Below are 22,898 nucleotides of genomic sequence, written 5' to 3'. Positions count from 1 at the left end.
CGTGATCCACAATACGAGATAACAATGTTAGCCCAAAGAAAAACTAATCAGCTATATATAGACGTAATCACATAGAAATTTCAGGCCAAACAATGGCGAGGAAAGAAAAACAACTCCTCCTATATAGACGCTGTGCACTATCAGACAATAGGCCTATGTATACAGTAGCAAGCACAACAATAACAACATCTATTCTGAGATTACTGAAAATACTGCCTATTTCATATATTTTCGTTTGCTTTTAGCTGTTTTAAAGGTTAATCATTTTGTTCGCAGGTTTGGATAAAGCGAAGGATGCTGGCCTCTTGCTCATGGGATGCCTAATGGGGTTACATTTTTTTTTTGTGCGTTCTTTATCTCGACGTAAACGATACGTAAACTGTAGCCCCTGCGTTCGTAAGTATCACAATGTTATTACATTCCGACCACCAACAAAAAGAAACAAGCACCGAATATTTTGTAAGTTACACTCTACCCTTATATTTATATTTATTCATGTGGATATAGACACAGGCAGTAGCCTATAACCTATGTCCACTAGCCACACCCTTTTGCCGCGCCCAAATCATTTTTGGCCTGCCACATATATTGCAGTGTATCTATATATATTGGAATGTGACACGATGAGCCTAAACTTATGAACATCTTAAATCAGTATAGGCTACTATGCGACGTCACAAACGGCACGGCCCCAAGCATTAGAGACACTTTCCAGCCCACGCAGCAGTTGCAGGCTGACATCAATTATGTCGCATCCATAAAAGCCGTATATATAGTGGTACTGCTGCTGCGCGTCTGTCACTAAAGGCAGCAACACTTGCCCTGAATAATGGGGGGGAATTTCTTATTTAATATCATGCAGCATCATTCTTTCTCAACGAGGCCAATGACGATATATGGCACTGACTAGCACAACCTTGAATAGAACCAGGTTTTCTATAGGTCTAGATACATCCTTCTTGTAAGCAAACAAGTTTATAATGAACGCCTCTTTTCATATAATCAGCACGTAAGTTAGCGCGTGTAGTCGGTTAGCATTCATAAGTTTGAGTCGGCTCTTTTAACGTTTTAATAATAATTTCTTTTAACTCCCTGTATGGATGGTGTTCTTTTCACGAGGATCGTTAGTCTTGCACGCAACTGGAATACGCAAAATCGCGTGAACCTTATTACATTGTCTGATGTATAAAGTATACGTGGTAATCTCCTTTTGATGCCTGAATTTCAAACAAGACCAATAAACAATTATAAAGATGTTTTTTTTTTCAGCCTAAAGCTTCAATCGGCTTCTACTTGAAAAAGAGGCCCAAAGGCGTTGGGAGCAACGATCGATTCTGGGATGCTGGTAAGTAATAAGATTTTTTTTTTTTCTTTCAATTCTAGTTTAGGAAAGCATTTTCAATTTCTACATCGTACTGTATCGAGCCTTTTGTTGCCAGTCGAATGGATTCGTTTCCCATTTGAGTATTTTCAGCTTTTTATTGGTGGCGCACGGACGTTAATCTCACGGACCCAAAATTGTCGGGTTGCTTTACTCCGATCAGCGACGTTGCGATCGTTCCAGATGCTCTCCGGGAAAACGTTTCGATGGTTAACAGATGGACCCCAGTGCGTTTTTGAAAATGGAGATACTGTTTTTCTTGCCTACTCTTTCTTTTTTTTTTTTTTGCTGAAGGCGCTTCCATCTGCGTCTGGCCGACCAGTTCACCGTGAAATAATCATCAAATCTGCTCGGTTGACGATGAATGGCGGTTTGTTTGGTTGAATTCCACTTTGCTTTTAATCAAACTTGCATGTTGTAAGAGACTATAATGAAAGACCAACAGTTGAAAACACGAGACAATAAAATGAATCGCAGACGGAAATCCAAGGCTGCATAATGCTGGGTGAAAATAAATTGTCTTTTCATTATGGGTTTTGTTATTCGTAGAATGGCTTCATTTCCTTTAGATTCCAGATGGCCTTTTCTCACTGTCTCTATCTGTGGAATGGAGCAGGATCTTATAACTTACATTCGTCTCTCTTTATTTAAAAAAAAACACGAGACAAAGGATGCAGGTGCTGCCTTTTTTCTTCATATGAATAGAAATTTTTGAATGCATATCAATTTGAAATTATATATAAAAGCTGATCAAACGCTATGGCGGCGCCCTCCTTTTCATGTCCCTTTGCCAGTCAACCAGAAACATGATTAAACCAGTACCCCACTAGATTGCTTATATTTACATTGCATTTCCATGATTCGGATCGTCTATGAAAGTGAAGATATCAATGTCCATCACAACTGTATATCCTGAGTTAAATATCCCGCGTGCTACAAACTGTTTAGCGATCTGCCTGACAAACCGATCCTCAAAATAACGAGAGAAATGACGAAAAACACGAGTACCTAATTTGCAAACCATGTTGTCTCTCTTTTATTGAATAATCCAAACAAGGATCTAAGTTGGCACCTCTTCTTTTTTTCGCAAACATGTTATCGTGCACTTGTTCAAACATACCGCAGAACACGTTGAAGCAATAAGGAGGCAGTTGATTGGTAGCGAATTTCTAGTTTGTTTGCGCAAAATAGGGGAGAACCTCACCATGACTGTGTACTTAGTTTGTTACACTCGTTAGACTATAAAAGGGTCGTTGAGACTAGTTTGAAGATGGATGAACGTGTGCGTGCTGTATTGATCGAAATTTGAAGACGTGGTCAGATAAAAACCTATTGAAACTATAGCCTCGTTCTATACGTCCTAATGGTGTAGCATAGAACAAGGGGAGAATACAAATATAATAGGGACACTCATAATAATGAGTTTCACGTTGAGCTGGTGATAACGAGTGCACACGTCCTTTGGTCAAATAGAATCCCTCTATAGACCGATACACGCGCCAGCAGCTTAGATGTCTCACTATATCGGCTGACATCGTGTTGTAAAGAACAGATTTTCGCGTCCCATTTCTCTGTGCAAGGTATTTCAAAAATTGAAATTGAATTTTCAAATGATTGAGGAAAAAAACCGTACCACATTTGATGTCGCTCGCTTATACCGTCACTTTATAAGCTGCCATCTGTCGAGGATATTGCATTTTGGGTTACGGCAGCGTACATAACTCACATCGATCGACTTTTCCTACCGTAAATTAAATAAGATTCGTCCTTTATCGAGTAAAAGCGCATAGCCGTCAGGTAGCAGACCTTGGTGTAAATCTTTGATGCCGACCTTTATGGCATCCATTTCCGGCATAGTCGAGCACCAAGTAAAGGGGGAAAAGATCACATTTTTTATTTTTTTTTTTTCCAGAAAAGGCTAATGAAATATGGAGTATTGTTTATGAGTTTTGCCTTCGAGCGTTCTTTGGAACGGCTGTCGAGCTGCTGGTACATAGATGACCCGACAGTATAGCTTATCAATAATAATCTCCTCATCACAATTGCCAGCAGTTTAGATCCTCGATGTCTCCTGCGGAAATTAAAAAAAAGAACCCCAATGTCATTCAAATTAGATTAATAATGACGTATAGATATCGGAACCTTGCAAAAGATCGAACAGCAAAAACAATGCCTTTTAGATTGGCCATGAAGTTGCATTTATTCTTTGAATTTGGTTTATTCTGACAAGGGTATTTCAAATGTCTTATACTTTTCCAATCCGGATGATAGATGATGATAGTCCTGCCAGTTCTCGATTCTTTTATTTGTTTTCAACACTGACGACTGAGGTAGTAACAAGTCCTTGTTACCATTGGTTCTGCAACGTCTTCTTTCTGTGGCCGCATCATCACGTTCTCTCAGACTTTACAGTACTCTCGTAAGATTGTCCGCATTCACAGACTACACAGGACGTCTGTGTACCGTATGAGCACGAGTTATTTCGCGTGTTTGTTTGGATTTTCTTAACCCGTTTAGTCTTCTTCTTCGGTCAGTGTTTTGACTGTTTTCACCACAAGCACAGACGCAAAAAAGAAACGACAGCGGTCGGGCGGTCGCTGCCTTTGGAGCTTTCTAAGTGAAAGCTCTAGAGAAAATGGCGAGGAAAAAGAAAATTTCATTTTGGCTAGTCACGTACGCAAAAAGCGAATGCGAGACGATGCCGTGCGGGATTTAGGCGAGGGTCCACCCACACTGTCAAAACAACTGCGGAAAATCCTTGTCAACGAACCTGTCGTGACAACAGTTCTATAGAAGAAGAGAACGAATCAAAAAGTGCGATGCCTTCAACGTATAAAGATTAGAGAACCGCTGGTAACAACGACGATCGATACAAAAAAAAAAACTAAAAATGAAAGAAACTGTCATAGAACTGAGTTGCTGCGAAAACATTCTAAAAACGAGCTTGCATGTGTATTCAACGAGACGCCACTTACCATATACTTGCCCTTTAACTCAACGAATACACAGCATAGGAATTGCATATTGTAGATGATCGATCGATTTCTTCAAAAACGGAAGAGTGAAAACATTTCAGAAGATGGAATGATGTCCGCTCGTTTATTCTTTCGATAACCCTCGTTGAGCTCTTTGATATTCACTTAGTTTGCTCGAATGTCTGCCCTATTTAGAAAAGAAGAGTCGTTCCAGCTCATTCCCTTGTTTGAAAGCCATTTCCGTCTTCCTCGTTATCAAAGGAAGATTTTTTTTTTTTTCTAGGCCAAAGCGAATTATAGTGTTCATCGACGGCCGGAGTGGGTGCAAAAACGAATAGATTAGAAATCAAACGAGCTATTCAGTGAGCCGTCGATACTTAATGACCTTTTCTGACTCTTTCAGTGACGTTCTTCTGCTCTAAAAAAAAAAAATATTTAAACAAAATATTCAAACAAGAGAGCAGTTCTATCTACGAAAAAAAAAAAAGCTGCCCAAAGAGTCAAAGGGATTTAAAAGGAAGGAGGCGAAGTTTAACAAATAACTGTCCCTCGAAAAAGATTGAAGAGTACGATTTCCAACAAGAGATACGACGTCTTTTAAAAAGTTAGTCCAACAAACTTTCGTGTTCTTCACTGTCCGCTACGGGTCACGGAGTTTAGGACACCTTGTTAACGTTACGCTTTGCACACAAGTTCTTCGTAGATAACATAGTCTTCTAGAAAAAAAAAATAAAAAAAACTCATCTCCAATTATTACGTTTTTTTGCTGTTGAAATGATGAATCCACGAACATTATGTCAATGATGCCGTGGCACAATTCATAACTAGCTAGCCTTTAAAATCTTTTCTAGTTCTTTCAGATTTATCGTTTTATTTTGGAACGTAGATCAGAGGTCGATTAGGAAGTTTCCATATGAACACATAGACAAAAACTGTGCGTCTCGTATCAGCTGTGAACTATTCTTTTTATTCAAGGCCCATATCAACGTAAACGACACAAATCTAACGTAAAAATGCGTCTGTATCTCCAGCGTATTCCCAAACACCGAAAACCAAGCGTCGATATACCGGTAATGCTCGCTACGTATAGCCACACAACGTCTACACCATAGATATGTAAAAAGCACACAAGTATGCTCGTTCTTATCGCTCTCCCAAATAGCCGATCCGGGTGCGTGAGAAAGCAAAACGTAATCGTAAAAAAACAGGGGGAATCGACAAACGGTATATCCCAAATAGGTTTGAGCAGCGTCGTCACGAATTCACGCGATCTAGGCCTATCAAGCGAACGCACTCTCTTAAGTTAGCGATAGAAGAAATCATCGTGAAAGAAGAGATTCTAAAAAATATAAATTTGCATATAAACAGCCACGCATCTCGCGATGGTTAACGAGGAAGATCAAAGGCAAACATTTTTCGCCATATTTTTTTTTATAATTCACAACTCTCTTTTTAAGTTTCGATTTGTGAACGATGGCACGTTTACAAAACATCTCATTAGCCTGTTTTTTTTTTTTTTTACTTGATTCCACAAACGAGTAAGGTCGTGACGTTGATTGATCGTTTCTTGTTACGTGGCGCTCGTTGCGTTCATATCCTGAAAGTTGTCTCTTACACTGCTCCGATTTTTGGCATGAATGATGAGCACAAACGAGACGTATCGTCTGTTTTTTTTTTTTTGGCATTTGTGGAAATAATTCACGGTGGCTTTGTTAGAGATGCTTCCTCACGGAATACCTCACAGCAAGACGGTTTCATTTCGATGTCTTTGTTAAGCCAATTGGAAAGGCTGAAAACGAAATATCGAGCGTGAGAATAGGTACATTACAAGTTGATGCTGAACTCATTTCCTGCTTATTTACTTTTTACGCTGGATATCTACTTGGCAGAAGCAAAGTCTGTTTGTCTGGCTCAGTCGACTGTGTCACCTGATTGCCCTTGAGAAAGAGTCCCGAAAGTCAAGGCCCCTCAACAATACTATCTTTTTTTGTCGCTATTTTGGTTAGACGTTAATTTTCCAGTTACCCTAAAATGATGGAACACTAAAGACAATATACAAATCCAAAAAAAGCCACGCCTCTCTCGGTAAACCAGACGATTAAACGAGAGTCGTGGTCTTTGTTCACTAGTTAGAAAAGACAACTTGAAGCAGAAAGACAGTCTAGAAGAAATACATCAACTATAAGAAATGTCAATATAAGTATGATACAAAAAAGGGAGGGGTGAGGGAGGTTTTTTGGTGCACGAGATCAAAAGCTCCTAGCAAAAAAAAAAAAAAGAGAACCTTGGAAAAGTTTGAATCAGTCGGAATCGATACGAAGCCCCGTTGGCTTCCGTAAACGAAAAATAAAAAGGAAGCTTGCACACTCGATTACATTCACTTAGATGATACTGTAACAGTACATTATAGCGCTATATATGCCTGTATAGTATCATAGCGCTCCTGACAAACGGATCGCTGGAATAAGATGACCCTTGTGTATGGAACCCAATTGTCGATGTCGCGCAGTATATTATGGCAACCAGCCAATGAGAAAAAGAAAAAAAAAAAAGAACCTTTTTTCTTTTTTTATATAATATTCCGTGTGCCCATATCGGGCTAGTGATGGTTGCTCTTCCCGAACAACATCAGACGTGACACAAGCAATGGACAAAAGTATTCTATTTTTTTTTTCATGTCAGATAAAGTCTGGCGTACCCAGCAGTGTCATTCAATTTGATTCTACGTGAAATGTGATGAATGGTATCGTTGCGGGAATCTCGTCTTCCATTTAGAATGCCAAGATACGTAATCCATGACATTATCAACAACAACTCCTGCTCCTCTCCGGAATTGGCCACTGGGCATCAGCTTGTGAACGGTCTCATGTAAATCCTACTTTTCAATTCCAATTTTTTTTCCTTGCGTCCATTCCAGATATGGATTTGCCGGGACGTACGAACGTGAACGGAATGCCTGCCATCCATTATATTACGTTCTCACCCATCCGCATGATTTCTACGTGTGTATTTCAATGATTGATAACAACGTGCTGCGGGATACGAGCAAAGCCTTTTTGCATTATCATATACTACAATGCAATCTAAAGTTCAAACTAGGCTTTCCCCTCCATTTTGACGTAGGAACATCTCTTTGCTCTTTATACCGCCATGGAAATAAATATACGATAATGGTCCTCCCCTTTTTAAGAGCATTGCGCCTGTCGTTGAAATGTGCCGACGGCGACTCGCATCCGCACACTGTGTAAGTAAACAGTTCACGCTGAAGTGCGTGATCGGCCACAACAATCAATGGCCGCTCGACCGACAATTGATGGAAAAGGAAGAATCTACATAGCGTCCATCGCGCTTACGCGTGAGAAATAGCGCAAATGTTGCAGACAAATGGCGGAGGCGTTCAGCTGTTTCCTTCACAGGTGGGAAAAACAACACGATGCGCGCCCTTTCTCGCAACACCCCCAAACACTCCTGCTCCATTCCGTCTGCGAAGATGTATCATTCGTTATTATCGTCCAGACTATCAAATCAATTGGGGCGGGAGTACGTGACGAGCGTCCGATGGATATTCCATTGTCCGTTCTTTTTTCCGCCTATCAATGCGTGACATAAAATGTCACCAGTCCAACATCGTATAACGTAACAATTTCGCTATTTGATCTACATGTTTTTATTTAATTTTCCAAAAAAAACAAAAAAAAAAACATTTACATTCGACGCCTGCTAGTTGGGAGGTGGTATTAAGCGCAAGCGCAACGGAATTCCAGGCCAGCTATATATTGCTCAGAGTTCGGTTTCAGCCAGCTGGGTTCAATGCGTGAGCACGGCAAAGTCGGTCCGGGAGCACAGTTGTTACGTGTCTTCAGACGGGTGATAAGCGAAACAAGGGCAAGGCTGTAGTGCTGTTACGCGGAAGCTATTCAAAGCTTGGCGTTGAAAAATCTTGAAAAACAACAAAAAATTTTGTAACAAACCAGCTCAGTTTTTCTCAATGTTCCGGACGGCGATTAGTGGTGGATCAAGCGCGAGGCTCTTCTTGCCACCGCACCGTTTATTTCCTTTCTGCTCGATTTGGTTAGCTGTACAGCGCTTAGGACGACACAGTTGATTAGTTCCCCCCCCCCTTTTTTGGCCGCTTTTTGCTGTTCCCTAACGGGGGTTCTTTTTTGCTTTTATTTGATTCGTTCACAGTGAACCTAATCAAGTTTCAGAAAAGAAACAATTGAATTTGAAATTGCTTTTGACCATCGTCATGCAGCTGTTTGTGTCGTCCGAAACGAGCGGAGTGGGTGGCGGTTGGGACGATCGTATCGTTGCGCTGTTCAACCAAACAATGTCGAACGAAACGAGTTGGCCCACTGACGAAGAATTCCTTCTGATGATGACCAACAATCTAAGTGCCGTGACGACCGGAATCTCCAGCTCGTCGTCATCACCTCCGGCCGCTAAGCTCTACTGCGGCGAAGGATTGGAAGCTTTCCGAAGATCGTACCTGATCATGCACGGCTACATCAGTCTTGTTGTCTGTCTCTTTGGAATGCTGGCCAACACGCTCAACATTATCGTCCTGACGCGGATGGACCAGCGCATTTCGCCGACCAACGCCATCCTGACGGGCCTGGCCCTGGCCGACAATTTGGTCATGATCGAATACATCCCGTTCACGTTCCACATGTACATCTTGCGCGAGCGGCCCATCTACGAAAAGTTCAGTTACCCCTGGACCGTCTACGTCCTGATTCATGCTCACGTCACCCAAGTCTTTCACACCATTTCCATTTGGCTGACGCTCTTGTTGGCCGTCTGGCGCTACCTGTCCGTCGCGCACCCGCTGAGGTCGCGCGACTGGTGCACACTCGACCGGGCACTTTTGGCCATTCTGCTGGCCTACGTCTGCTCTCCGTTGGTCTGCATCCCGCTCTACTTGACGTACACGATCCAAGAGCAGCCGTATCGGTCGCCGGCCAATAGTTTCACGGTGAACGGGACGGGCATTTCATCGACGGACGTGCCGATGAATCACACGCTGTACGTCCTTGGAACGAGCGAACTGGCCAGGGCCAACGAGAGCCTCCTGGAGAATATCAATTTCTGGACGTACAGCGTTGTCGTCAAGCTCATCCCCTGTGTGGCATTGACTTTCTTTAGTTTCCGGCTGATTAGCGCGTTGGTTAGCGCCAAGGAACGCCGTCAGAATCTTAAGAGCAGCAACGCGAATTCGTCGAAGAAGAACCTTCCGGCAGGCGGATGTGATCCGGAGCGATCCGTTTCTGGGATCGAGAGGCACGCACCGTCGACGGGACCAGCGACTGGAAGTGGTTCGGAGAAACACGACCGCACAACGCGGATGCTGTTGGCCGTTTTGGTCCTCTTCCTGGCGACGGAATTCCCGCAAGGGATCCTCGCCCTACTCAGCGGCATCCTGGGCGACGCTTTCTTCACCAACTGCTACGGACACCTGGGCGAGTTGATGGACATTCTGGCCCTGATTAACGGAGCCATCAATTTCATCCTTTACTGCGTCATGAGCCGCCAATTCCGCCAGACTTTCAACCGCATCTTTCGGCCCCGTTTGCTGGACAAATGGACAGCCGATCCACTGTCGGCTGCTCGCGGATCCAATTCGTTGGCCAACAACCAGAATAACAGGCTGACAGTTCGCCCAATTCCGGCGCAACAGCAACAACAACAACCGCAGCATTCGATCGTCAATCTGCTCAGCCCCGACCCTTGCCCAGTGTGATTGGCTAAGGAAAAAGCTGCGAGATCCTGTTACACGATAGCTCCCCCAGCTGTATAAGTCACGCAGAAAAGAGACATGCGGGCTATTGCGGAATTGGGCTTTACCCTTTAGACCCCTCTTTTGTCCTGACAGTTAATCCGGGCTCCCTTATTTTCGTTGCTTTTGGCCCGCTTCATCTTCTCAACATTTTCTTCGTGATTGGTTGTGCTCTTCCATCGCAAATCACAGAAGCGCGTGTCAACACTTCGTCAAAACGAGATTCTCTCTGGCTAGTTGGAGCCATCCGCAAAACGTATGGACTTCTTTTCGTCTTGAAATTATTTTCATTTGATGTTTTTGTTTGATTTCGGCCAGCTGTTGCCACCACTCTCAACCGTGTCCTCGAACGCACCAGATATTTTTCACGATCATTTTCATAGAAATATATAATTATAGTATATTCATTCGAGATATAAATAAGAGTGGAGTGTATAGAGGAGGTAACCCACATTGTTTAGTAAGACGTTTGTGACTCTCAGCTGTGGTTTTCTTTTCACCACCACAACCTATCTGCTATAAAGTTTTAAGATGGAGATGTGGTGATACAAATAAGCAATTTAACATCCACCGGTGCAAATACTGGATGGAAGACATTCTTTGCCGTGCTCTGCATCCTCTTCCTTCGTTCTTTAGTTTCATTTCAAAGTTTGGTATTTAAACACAAAAAAAGGCGAGAACATTCAGAAATGATGAAACAAATTTCTCCCACATCCATGGCAACAGTTTCCAAGGGTTAAAACTGATGAGGGTTGAGGTACATAAGAAATCTCTTCCACAGCTACATGTAAACCACACTCTGATACGATCTTTTGTTAACATACACGATCGCGCATGGCTAAAGTAACACGAGATCAACCCCCTCTGAGCTTTGTTTACGTAGGCAAACTACCCAAGCTATTTTTCATCCATCGAAACCGTTCCCCTTTGTAACATATAATGTACATCATAGTCTCCCATTTATCCACCTGTCAATATGTCGTCCTCCCATCCAAACATTCAACTTCTGCGTTTATCCTCCGTGTCTGATGTAGTCCCGAGCATCGTCTCTCTCGGCTCATCCGAGGCTTTCTCCAGTTTCCACACGATCGTACGGAATAAACGGCAAGTTTTTTCGCACACACAGCCAACAATTAGCTGTCACGTATACCAATCAATGATATGTATCGTCACAATCAATACAATATTAAAAGAAAACGTTCTTTCATGTACATCTATATATTTTTCGTGCTATTCTTAGAGGTGAAACAGGTCAAGATCCAATAGTGAGACTTGATCGGTGCTAAAGCACGTCCGTGTATCGATCGCAGCCGTTCCGCGTACTTGAGTGTGACACGATAAAGATAGTCTATCTGGGGTACTTCACCTGTCCGTTTCAGGGCTACCATCCTTTTACCCTATGCGTTTCCACGCACCATATGGACAATGAACCGAAATTAATAGCTTGAATCGGGGGATCGAAAAAACAGGTCGTGACGTGAAAAGGTGTGTACGTGTCCACTGGAGATGGAGGCATCGGTCGTGACAACGTTAGAAACGCTTTCTGCTTTCCAAACACATCGCTATTACATTTGCGAAGCATTATACAGAGCAAGTCAGTTCTCCCTGGTAAATGCGTGAGTGTCACTTGATCACGCTGATTTATAATGTACTGCGTGTCAGGATTGAGACTTTCAAAAAAATTAATTTGAGACGGACTTTTGTCCAGCATCCGATATGATGTCAACAACAACCGTTACGCAACGCAATGATTGTTGCCCTTGACATCAGATGGTATTATCTGCGCTTCTGTGTAAAGATAGTGACATTAAAGTGACACCATGGATACAGTCACAGAGGCCGATGTCAATCGAATCCCGCCTGCAATGCAATTTGATTACGACATGCGAGGAAACATTTGGGGCTCTTTTAAATCTAACTTACAATTCGCTTGTCAATAAGGTGTCAATGAAAGAACGTTGAGCTGCTTCGGGAAGGAAAAACGAATAAGAACGTTTACGTCATTCGTCTTCAGCAGCCACAATGTAAGTACAAATGAAAAAAAAAAACTCGAACGTTTATGTTTCCTTTCGCAATAATGTCGGATAATTCCCTTGTCACTAGCAAGTTTTCTTGTTTATTGTTTCCATTTTGTCTGATAGGAATTTGTATCGATGTCGTAACCGACGATCAACATTGTCAACCTCCACAACTGTAATAGTCCAAGCAGAAATACCAGAATGATTGCAATTTCAAACCAACAATTCCAATCCAACTTCATCTTTCTATCTTGTTCAATGGATGTTGCAATCGCCCAACACCAATCTTCTTGTTTTCAATTACGCCACGCCTTTTGCGTTATCATCGTAGATCATTCGGTGCTATTTCGGAACTTGTTCCGGCTCGTTATAACTTGGATCTTGGTATGTGAGTGTGTACAAGTTGGCGGATCGTGATAATTAGGCGGTTCAATCGAAAGGGCTTCTCCTCTTTAAACGAGAACTTGACTGGTGGCACTGCCTTGTAAATGGCAATCGTGACACTTACAAAAGGGTACAAGTTGTTGATTGAGAAACACTGCTATTGTTAGCTAGTAAATTGACGTAATGCTAGAACAGGGTCATTCCGCTACAGAACAGCGCGTCATGGATGCAACGCGATAGAAACCCAAAAACATCTTCGTTTCCTCCACTGGCTCATATGAATGTATTCGACTCGATGTGATTCGATTTAACCTGATTTGCTTAGCTTTTTACAAGACTTCACAGTATACATTTTTTTTTTTTCTATGTTGCATGATTGTGCGGAAGCACTTGGAATGAAATAAAACGCAACACGAGAACCTGCAAAATCGCATTTACAAATCCTTCCTTTTCAATTTCGCTACGATTGTCAATAGGATTCGAAAGTCTTCCTTCCGATTTTCCACGTTCTCTTTTGTTGTCAATTTTCTTTTTTCCACCGTCGATTATTAGTTTTAGAGGCGACGTAATACTACGAGATATGCTCTGCGATATATATCGGCGTAGTTGCACGCATAGATTTACGTCTGGCTTCATACATCCCCTGCTACAGTTTCTTCTTTTGATAATTTCCTACTTTTCAGATTATTGGTATGATGGCATAGAAATTTCCATTCCTGCCGACGTCGGAGTTAGAAAAGCTTTGACGATAGCGGTATAGATTGCGAGACGCACATCAGTCATAAGACATGGGTCTCTCTATGGCAAAGCTTTTGCAGCAGCCCCGTCCTTTGTGCGTAAGCGTTCTTCCGGTTTTTTTAAGGATTACGATGTAGGACGTAGTTCTTTTGTCAGAACCCGAGAGAGTCTTTTCCCCTTGAACGCAATCACATCTTCTGCTACAAATCAGCCACTGCTGAACAAAAGGTAAATGCGTTTAAAGGTTGCACAGAAGAACTTGGTGTCCTATCTACAAGCCGTTCTATAGGAAAAGCGCTTTACTTTATGTAATGATTCAAATGTTGGTTGCCATTCAGAACAGGTGATACAACGTAAAAATTAATACGATAAAAGAAGATTCTAGTGAAATGTATTCCGCAAGTGAGTGACACTGGCGATTGAAACTGTTCAGATAGCAGATAGCTTAATGTGAAATGCCATTCAGTTTCTTCTTTTTCTCACGTTTACAGTGGACTCATATATTTGAATATTTAATGAACAGTAAAAATTGTAAGCCAAATGGGAAACGGTGATTTTTATTCCTTTCGATGTGGTGTCATCGATTGTTTGAAGAAGTTTTGGTGAAAGGATGGATGTTTGTTTTTGAACCGGCAGGCTTCCTTTACAATGAACGACTTTGACGCACAGTTTTAACTGTATTGCTCATAGAATATTAAACGAGCTGTTTTTCCATCCCTGCCTCACGTATAGAAAAATGAATTTCGTTTAATAAAATTTGGATCGATCGGTTATTTTATGCACATACCAATTTAAATAATAAAGACTTCATTTTCTTTCGTTAATGTTACGCGTGAACAAAAATGTCAAACCATAACGGATCGGGCAAATATGTAAATTTAAAAAGAAAATAGTTTGATACGATTGAGATTTTATCAGACACGTATCACTCACACCAATCATCAATATTCTCACATAAATTTTTTCAGTCATGCCTACATCCATTTGATGCGAACGAATTTTAAAAAGTTTGGCGGAAAAAGAATTGCTATTACAGCTCGTCACAAGATTCATTTTACAACGAAGAGCGCTCATCACGTCCCGCAGAAAATTCAAACTCTGCGTCCTATAATTTCATTGAGTGAATGAAAAATTTTCTGTTTTTTTGCACAGATGTTGGATAATGTAACTTTCTAAGGACGTCAATGTTGTACAATTTCGGTGAAATGCATCCGGATTGACAGGTTCCACAGAGACCTAGTTCGAATAATAACAAAGCCGGAAAGAGCGATCTGTTACGAAGTTTGACGCTAATGTATAAACGTAACCTTCCAGTTCCTATAACTGGTTTAAAACTTGATTGACAAGTTGTCACACGTTCGTGTAGGAGGAAAACGGGCTGTTAGCCAATTTCACATCCGTGCCTGTTTTGAATATTTTCACGACAGGTGATCGACTATTCAGGACATACCGTGTGACAGCAAATCGAGAAATCGAACCTGATAAGCTGGAACTGTTTGTCTTGTTTGCTGTTGAACAAACTTCATTTATATACAGGGCATTAGGTCGCCTTCTTTTGCTGATGCGATGGCCTTTCCAACTATCCAATCAGTCAGTCGAACAGGATGCGCGTTTATGCCCCAAAGATCGCTCTAAAATAAACATTTACCTGCACACTTTATTTGATGGCCTTGTGTGCCTAATGGTTGGCCATGTAATTGTACTATTATCAAATTACGTGACGCCGATAAAAAAACATTGGGACCTAGAGTATTCCCCTTTTTCTTTAGTATTAATACATTCAGGCTTCACCAAGCACGGCAGCCAGTTTCATTAAGAAAATATTTTTACGAGTCTTGTTGTACAAAGAAAGATAGTTCAATAAAACTGAATTAATGTCCTGAAGAGAAAAAAAAAAGGGTTGCTAAATGACGAGCAAAATATAAAGAGCCAGTTGCTGGCACGTGTACATGTAAGTTTAATATCCGCTTAACTTGGTCATTAAATGTTATTATAATGCTCGGCCGTATACAAGTGAATCTTCTTTTTGTGTATGCAGCTTTGCAGTACAATCGCATTATTCCGACATCTTATTAGTACAGACTTATTAACGCGACGTTAAAAATACAAAAAATAAGGAAGAATGAGATCCTTTATCAAGTACACGTTTTTTTTTTTTTATTATTAAGCCATCGAGACGACATTTCATCATACGTCGAATGATTTGCTATAACCCGAAAGGTTATACGTCTATTTTGACATCTCGCTGACATGGGGCGATCCTAGAGTTTGCTCGTGTTCCATTGCCGCAGTATGTGGGCGTATGCCAGAAACAAGCCGAGATCAAAGGCTTTTTAATTGATCGTGTAACATGTCAACTGCTTGGCCAAACAGTCGTCCAAAGCGATACTGCAGACAGCGTATCGCGCTCACGCGCGGAATCCGTTGTATTTTGTTTTGGACTTTCATGGCGGATTGGCATTGCGTTGAAGACAACAACTGAACAAAAAAATCAATTTGTTTTTCTTTCGTTCTCTCTCCTCGTGCACTGTACTCATCCGAATGCAAACCGTATAAGCTACGTGGGGTAATCCCGAAAGTCTGTTCGGTTCTGTCTGTTTCGAAGGCGTTGGGTTCTTATCACCTCGTAATTTCTATAGCCAATGTGGCAACGAATCGATCAACGTCGCCCTTTCGATCAAGGCTGATTGCTTTTGATAAAGATAAAATAAATTGTTTGCCATGTGTTAGTCAGCTGCTGGCTCCTTGTGGAGTGCAACATGCGTCGAGTTTGTGACGACCTGCAGAAGGGCATCCTTCTCTAAAATCGATAATTGAGTAAAAGAAAAAAAAAAACACGCCTACAGATGTATAGGTATAAAGGCTCGCAATGTACGTGCACCGCATGCAACACACTACATACTTGGTCTATTTCTTTTCAAACTTATTCTCCGGCACTCCGTTTCTGTTACTGCAAAGAGCGACAGCAGCTGCCCAGTGTCTCCTGTAAACCTGTTCTTGTGTATCACTGATTTTTCATTGTTGTGGTTTTTATGCATAGCCTCAGTGCAAAAACTTGGCCAATGTGTTTTTATCAAGACCTCGCATGCCCTCCTCCCCCCCCCCCCCAAAAAAAAAAAAATAACACCAATGAATGGGCTACGCAATTGAGGACGGAGGGAACTTTCCCATATCCTCGTACAAAAAAAAGCTGATGAGAAACCAAACGTGCACATGGAAAACGGAAGAGAAAAAGAAAAAAAAACAAAAAAAAGGATTTAGCAGCAACGACACTCTTGAGCTATAGAGACTGATTGCTCACTGTGATATCGTCTATGTCAGCGCGATCGTCACAGGAATTATGGCCCGGATATAGGAGCCTAAAAGAAAAGGGATATGTGTATAACATCAGGGCGTTGTATACATCCGGATGAGACTCTTTTCAAAAGAAGGACAAGCGGAAGAGGAAAACCATCCGACTTGGCAGAATGTTGTACGACAATAACAGATGAAATCGAAATAGATAGTTGGGGAATAGGAAAGCACGCTGACACGTCGAAGATTGACGTCAATACGTACGTGATCTGTTATCGGCACCAATCTATGGCGGACTCACGGTCCCGTTCTTATGCGAAAATGGATGCGTTTTGCTGTTTACAATTGGAACCTTCCAAAAAGAATGAAATGAGTGAATGACTCTTTAATTTATTCTCAAACTGCATAACTGTAACTTTCAAAGTTGCCCAGGGTGATTTTAGATAAAGCTTTTCGAGTGGAACGTGATTCATTTTTTTTTCTTTCCCCAGTTCGGTTGGTTTGATAAAAACGAAAGGACCCAAAACGCTGGAGGCGATGTAAAGAAATTCTTTTTGCTGCTCATCAACTGCAGCAATTAAGATACGATCTAATCGCATCAAAGAATGGGTCTTTAATGTTCTTTATCGATTTTTGTTCTCTTTCTCTTTCGTTAATGGGTCTCTGCGCAGTTAACGATAGAATCAACTCCCCACAAAAGAAAAAAAATCAAACGAGAAAAAAAAAACGGGAGGTGGATAGAAGACTAAATAAATGAAGGCGCTAAAGGCAAGGTTGAACATTTCCGCGTGACGCATTTGTGGGAGTTTTTTTTTTCCTCTCCTTCGCCTGGGAATTTGTTCATTTTTTTTTTTTTTGCGACTCGATTAACTTTCAGTGAATCTTATGGGGAAAGGCGGAGACGGTGCTTTTGGCATTACAAGAGGAGTCAACGGCCATTGAAACACTTCCGGCGCCATTGCTTTTTTTTTTTCTTTTCCCCTCTCTTCATCTGGTTCGATTGGCTCCATCTCAGCTCGAAGCCACACACGCACATACCCACCGCTGTGTATTCTAACCACTAGACTCTTTTACTAGGCTGTGTAATCTGCCGGTGAATCGCAATTGCTACGACGATATCACTGCCTCGTTCATGCATGTCCAAACGATCAAATAATGAAAGTCAAAGGCGAAGACGAGGTACCACTTTGCCACAAAACAAAGTTGAACGGAGTACAGCCATTTGGGCTAGACACAGTGTTGATGGCCATCGGTCCGGCATTCGGGTAGTAATTGGTCATAAGGAATTTATGCACAGCAATATAATCAAGAAAACAAAAATAAGGAAAGAGATTTGTACGTGAAGAGGGACGTGAACGAGGCGTATAGAACGAGCAAGCTGCACTCGCAATCAATTTGGCAATGCCATCTAAACAATGGCAAATTTTTCCCGAGCGCCAGCACCGAGCAAACCATAGCAATAACATGTCCTAGTGTACAGTAATCTACGATTTCTTTGTACACATATTAGGCGGAAGTATAGTTGCTAGGGAAGACAAAATCAATCTCATATTAATATTTAACTTTCCCCTTCTTTATTATTCTATAGCGCGTACATAGAAACACACAGTTTGTAATCCGCATTCTATACAAAGTTTGCGCTGCACATTCGTAATAACTCGATCGCCGTGTGCAATGAATCCAAAAGCAATTGACCAATCAAGTTCAATGGGTCTTATCGGTTTTTGTCTAACTCGAAGTTGCACTGTACTCGGCTACATATACCAGATTGTACACGGGGGTCTGATTGCGTATCCTTCGTTCGAGCTCTCACGCTCACGATGGCCGCCTGTTGCCTGTCTATTGTCAGACCTCTTTTTCGAGGCTATTTCTATTTCTGATTATCTATCACGGCAGTCCAACAGTTCCATACAGTATATTGTTTTTTTTTTATCTTTTAAAAATAAATGGCAATAAACTTGTTTGCCTTTTGATGCACTTCGGTCGTTCGCCTTTGTCCACAAGCAGTTAACGGAGCTATTAGCAAGTAGAAGAAGAAAAACAAAATGATTTACAATAACATTTACCACCGAAAATCCGTCCAACCAGACGCAACTGTAGCGAATAACATTTCGTCCAGCAAAGTCGCATGAAGGCGATAAAATGAAAAGCAAACAGACGGCAAGAGTCTGAAAACACTGGTTATATAAGAATAGCTGTTACATGTCGTGTAAAGCGGGTGCGTGTGGTCACGTAAATTTCTTTTTAAAAAATAAATGGTTAAAAAAAAATGCATCAAAATCCTGGTCTCGTCTCATATGTATTAAGCGGGCCTTTAAAAAAAAAAAAAATTTTATTCAATTTCTTTTTAACACAAATCTATGTTGCTAAAGCCAACAACACCAGGTGAAAGGACAGCGGAAAATCCTCCAGTCGTATTGCCTTTTAAAACCGTGTCGCTTGTGAACATTTTCTTTTGATCCGATTAATTCGACGCCGCTGGACCCTTCGACGAATGTGCCCGTCGTACACGTTCACTTGCGTCGCTGTGTTCACAGTATTAGCCTATAACAGTATTACATGTTATGGCTAGTCATAATAGTTAAGCATCTTGCGGTCGCACGTACCTCTAAGCTTTTGGCGCGGGTCCCGCTGTGGCGGCCAGATTCTCTCGGGGCCACCTATCCAAGGCTCCCGAATAGCTATTTGACAGCGGATTTCAACATAAGACCTTGTACGTAATACGGGGAACGCCGTATTGCGTGGCGGCAAAAAAAAAAAAGAAAAAAGAGAGGGTTGAAGAGTGAAATGTTACGGTTGTCTAGTTCATAAAAGGCGCGCAGAAAAGCAGAGTTAGTGCTAGTAAAATACGAGAAATCGCAGTGTTAACCCAGTTTTATATATTTTTTTTTTTGTTATTCTTTTGGACATTAAAAAAGTTCGACACCTGTCTGTCGTTAACGCTGTTCTATGAATGTAGCGAGTTTAGAATTACTGTACGTGTAATGAATTACTTATCGAGCTACATGTCAGTGTTGGTAAGGTTGGGTTTCTCTATTCCCTCGTCTAAAGGTAATATCAAACTTAAAAATTTATATGTTACTGGCAGTTATGGAACGACAAAGTTTAAAATATTTGCAATGAAATGTGCGTTCCGTGTTTTACTTTTTTTTGTAGCCTAATAAATAGACCGTCTTCTCATGTAGGCTGTAACGAGCAGCAGACACTCGAGACGAAAGTCAGCGACAATTGTTCAACGATACGGCTCAGGTTGTAAATAATTTATTTTTTAATTTGAATAGATTGCCTTCGTCGAATGAAATCCTCTTTCACGTAATACACCTTTATTCGTTCCGAGTTTAATTGCCACTAGGGGGACAATAAAGTAAGTATAGAGAACGACTCTGATTTCAATTGCATGCTGATAATGATATCCTTATTAACAATGTATAAATCTAAGCAGTATTACGAGCAGCGTTTAAATAGGCAATGCAACAACGTAGCTCGGGAAACAGGGTTTTAAAAAAAAATATTTTTGTCCCTAGAAACCATGGATTTGTTTACGCACCAAACTTGTGTTATCGATTGACTGCTGTCTTTTTTCGTTATAACCACGTCTCTGAATTGTTAGCCATTCTTTCCTTCACTGCATCTTTTAATAAACATTTGTATTCTTATAAGTTGAATGAAACCACAAGAAACAAAATCCTGTCTGCATTTACATTTCCTTCTTGGCGTGGGCCGAAAAAAATATCTGATGAATGTAAACCATCGTCTACTGTGCCCCGATGGAATGAATCCTGTGGTTAAAAGTTCAATGGCGACAGACTCGAGCGAGAGCTCAAAGGAATAAAGAAGCGCATGCCAATTAAAAGCCAAAAGAAAATCCAAAACATTTTCATCGTTTGTATCGACTTCAAAAAAAAAAAATAATAGTTTCTAGTTCACTTTGTTGATGTGTTGAAATGAGTCCGTTGATTCACGTTGGCATACGCCTGACAGAGCTGACATAATGAGATTGGATGGTGACAATGGCAATGCGCAATATCATGAAACGTTGTCATGGTGAGCGAGTGACGCCATTCAAAACATTCTTCACTGCAGCTGGGCTTTCACGGCGTCGTGATTACCAGTGAAGATACACGAAGGCGAGGTCATGACTCACAACTGTGCACTTTTTCTAGCTCAAGATTGGTGATAATAACCCCACAGACACACAAAAAAAGCGGATTACAAGAATATATGAGACGTGTCTAGTTGTATACGTAGTCCCTCCGTTTTAGAAATCCATAAACGCGGACGGGACTGACCGAGATGAAAAGCGCAAGATCGAATAATCCATTGCGTCGGAGATACCCACACACTACGACTCGGGTCCATATAAGCAATCTATACAGCTTATTCAAAATATAACAAAAAAGAAATGTGAGTCCCCAACGGCCGCTAGAGTATGAGATAGAGACTGACGGGGAGTAACAATAGAAGCGTAGAGGAAAAAAAACGAAGCAGGATCAGCAGGCAATGTCTTTTTCTTATTGCTCACCGATTTCCCAATAGAGTTGGTTGCAATCGATGCCAACCGCCAAGACTATTTGGCTCCGAACGTGTGGCGTTAGGGAGGCGCCAGTAGCTCCCTGATATTGAGATTCTCGCTTTGAATGTGAAAATAAAAACAAATTCGATTTTCGGTTCACACAGTTCCATCGATAAACGAAAATTTGTTCCCTATAAATTTCTTGTACACGCATGTTGACGTAAGCAATGGACGACAATCGTTGTAACGTATGATGCAAATAGGGTTCCCTCTTTGATGCCGTAAAACGGATGTTATAAAGACACAGCCGAATAAAATATTCGTTTATGACGTTCGGGTTTATGCATTCATATCGGAAGCTGATGTACGTTCCATTATACGACTTGTATTCTTAATGAGTCTTGCATAGCATATTTGTCTCGTCAGTATTTTTAATCGCCTTGTGGTTACATTACATTTTCGTATGCGCGTCAGTGACGGGCACAAGCGACGATGCTTTTCGTCTGTGTGTGTTGGGTTAGGGCAGCGGGAGGAACGGTATAAAGAAGAGCTTTAGGGAAATCCATGCTGGTTCGTTTAATTTGATATCCCTCTCTCGTGTTCTGTCGACGATAGGACGGGACTTATGCAACATTCATCACATTGCGAATGAAGAACTGTATGATACGCCCCAGGAGATGTAGGATAAACTACCACCACCACACGAGAAGCTCCTTTTTTTCGAGATTTTAATTAATTGTATAGCTTCGTAAAACTGGGCTTTATTTCATCACTTCCTTTTTTCAGCACGTTTTTGTTTTTGCTTTTGTTTTGCGGAAGAGATGCTTCCTCTTCATATTCAAACATGTCGGAGATGAAGATTTTCTAGTAAAGCTTACGAGAGTAAAACGTAAACGCAGCATCTGTTGGATGATGCAAAGTCTAAGAAATACGAAGACTTTTGAGGTTGTTTAATAAATCCGCTACTTACCTGAGAGACAACAACACAATTTAACCTGACAAAATTACAATTGTGTGTTTCTAATCCTTGTGTCCTTATTGCTCTTATATTTGCCCATTTAATTATTCCTTTTGCCTCTATGCAGAATTGTATCCCGTGCAAACGTGAACCAGTGCACGTTGCCAAAGGTATTAAAATTGATGAAGCACCCGTTGTTTGCTTAGAGCACACAAGCCTATATCCAGTTACGTTTAGTACTATTAGATACAGAGAAAAGGTGGCCTCATCCTCCCTTCATGGCAAAGGGGAAATAGCTCCACAAAAACAAGTATGAAATGAGGGAGAGATATATCGCTGTCAACCGGAAAGAGCTGGAAGGCATCAACCGAGAAATTGCAGAACAGCCAACTCTCTCCCCCCCCCTCCCCCCGTACTAGATGAAGTACCCTCCCCGCAACGGGGCATTACGTGCACACGTATAATACGCAATAGGCACAAAATAATGTTTTCAGTTGGGACAGGAAAGAAAAAGCAAACAAACAATGCAAGTGAGATTCGGTGATCGATAGAAGAAAAAAAAAATTGTTCGTTAGAAGATACAAACGGTTTTTTTTTTCTGTTTTGTTTTAAAGATATAAATGTTCCATATAGTAGTCTCTTTCTTGTTTAGTTACCGTCTGCTTTTTATTTCATTTTTTTTTTTGTTCTTTATGTGTGTGTTTCCAATGCGTTGCGGTTGTCTTCGATATGGACGTGGTGAAATAAATGTCGAGCATGTTCGGGTCTCTGTTGGGTCATTTTTATTGATTGCTGTGTGTGTGTGTGTGTGTGTGTGTGTGTGGTGCTAAGGAGACTCGGCATTTATCGTTTTGGATCGTT

General features: G+C 41.3%; 1 protein-coding gene across 1 annotated transcript; it reads left to right on the top strand.

The window, feature by feature from the left end:
• Nucleotides 1-8,239: 8,239 nt before the first annotated feature.
• LOC130698522 (G-protein coupled receptor dmsr-1-like) lies at nucleotides 8,240-10,111 on the top strand. Its single transcript, XM_057521192.2, has one exon. It carries the CDS (start codon nucleotides 8,606-8,608, stop codon nucleotides 10,094-10,096), a length of 1,491 nt encoding a protein of 496 aa, XP_057377175.1. The 5' UTR covers nucleotides 8,240-8,605; the 3' UTR covers nucleotides 10,097-10,111.
• The last annotated feature ends 12,787 nt before the right edge of the window (nucleotides 10,112-22,898 follow it).

Source organism: Daphnia carinata, chromosome 3, assembly GCF_022539665.2.
Source record: "Daphnia carinata strain CSIRO-1 chromosome 3, CSIRO_AGI_Dcar_HiC_V3, whole genome shotgun sequence".
In the NCBI taxonomy this organism is placed as follows: Eukaryota; Metazoa; Arthropoda; class Branchiopoda; order Diplostraca; family Daphniidae; genus Daphnia; species Daphnia carinata.
This window is presented reverse-complemented; position numbering and strand designations above follow the sequence as displayed.

What these genes read in the sequence shown, in the direction of transcription:
- LOC130698522 (XM_057521192.2), top strand. Translation starts at nt 8,606, where the DNA reads ATGCAGCTGTTTGTGTCGTCCGAAACGAGCGGAGTGGGTGGCGGTTGG.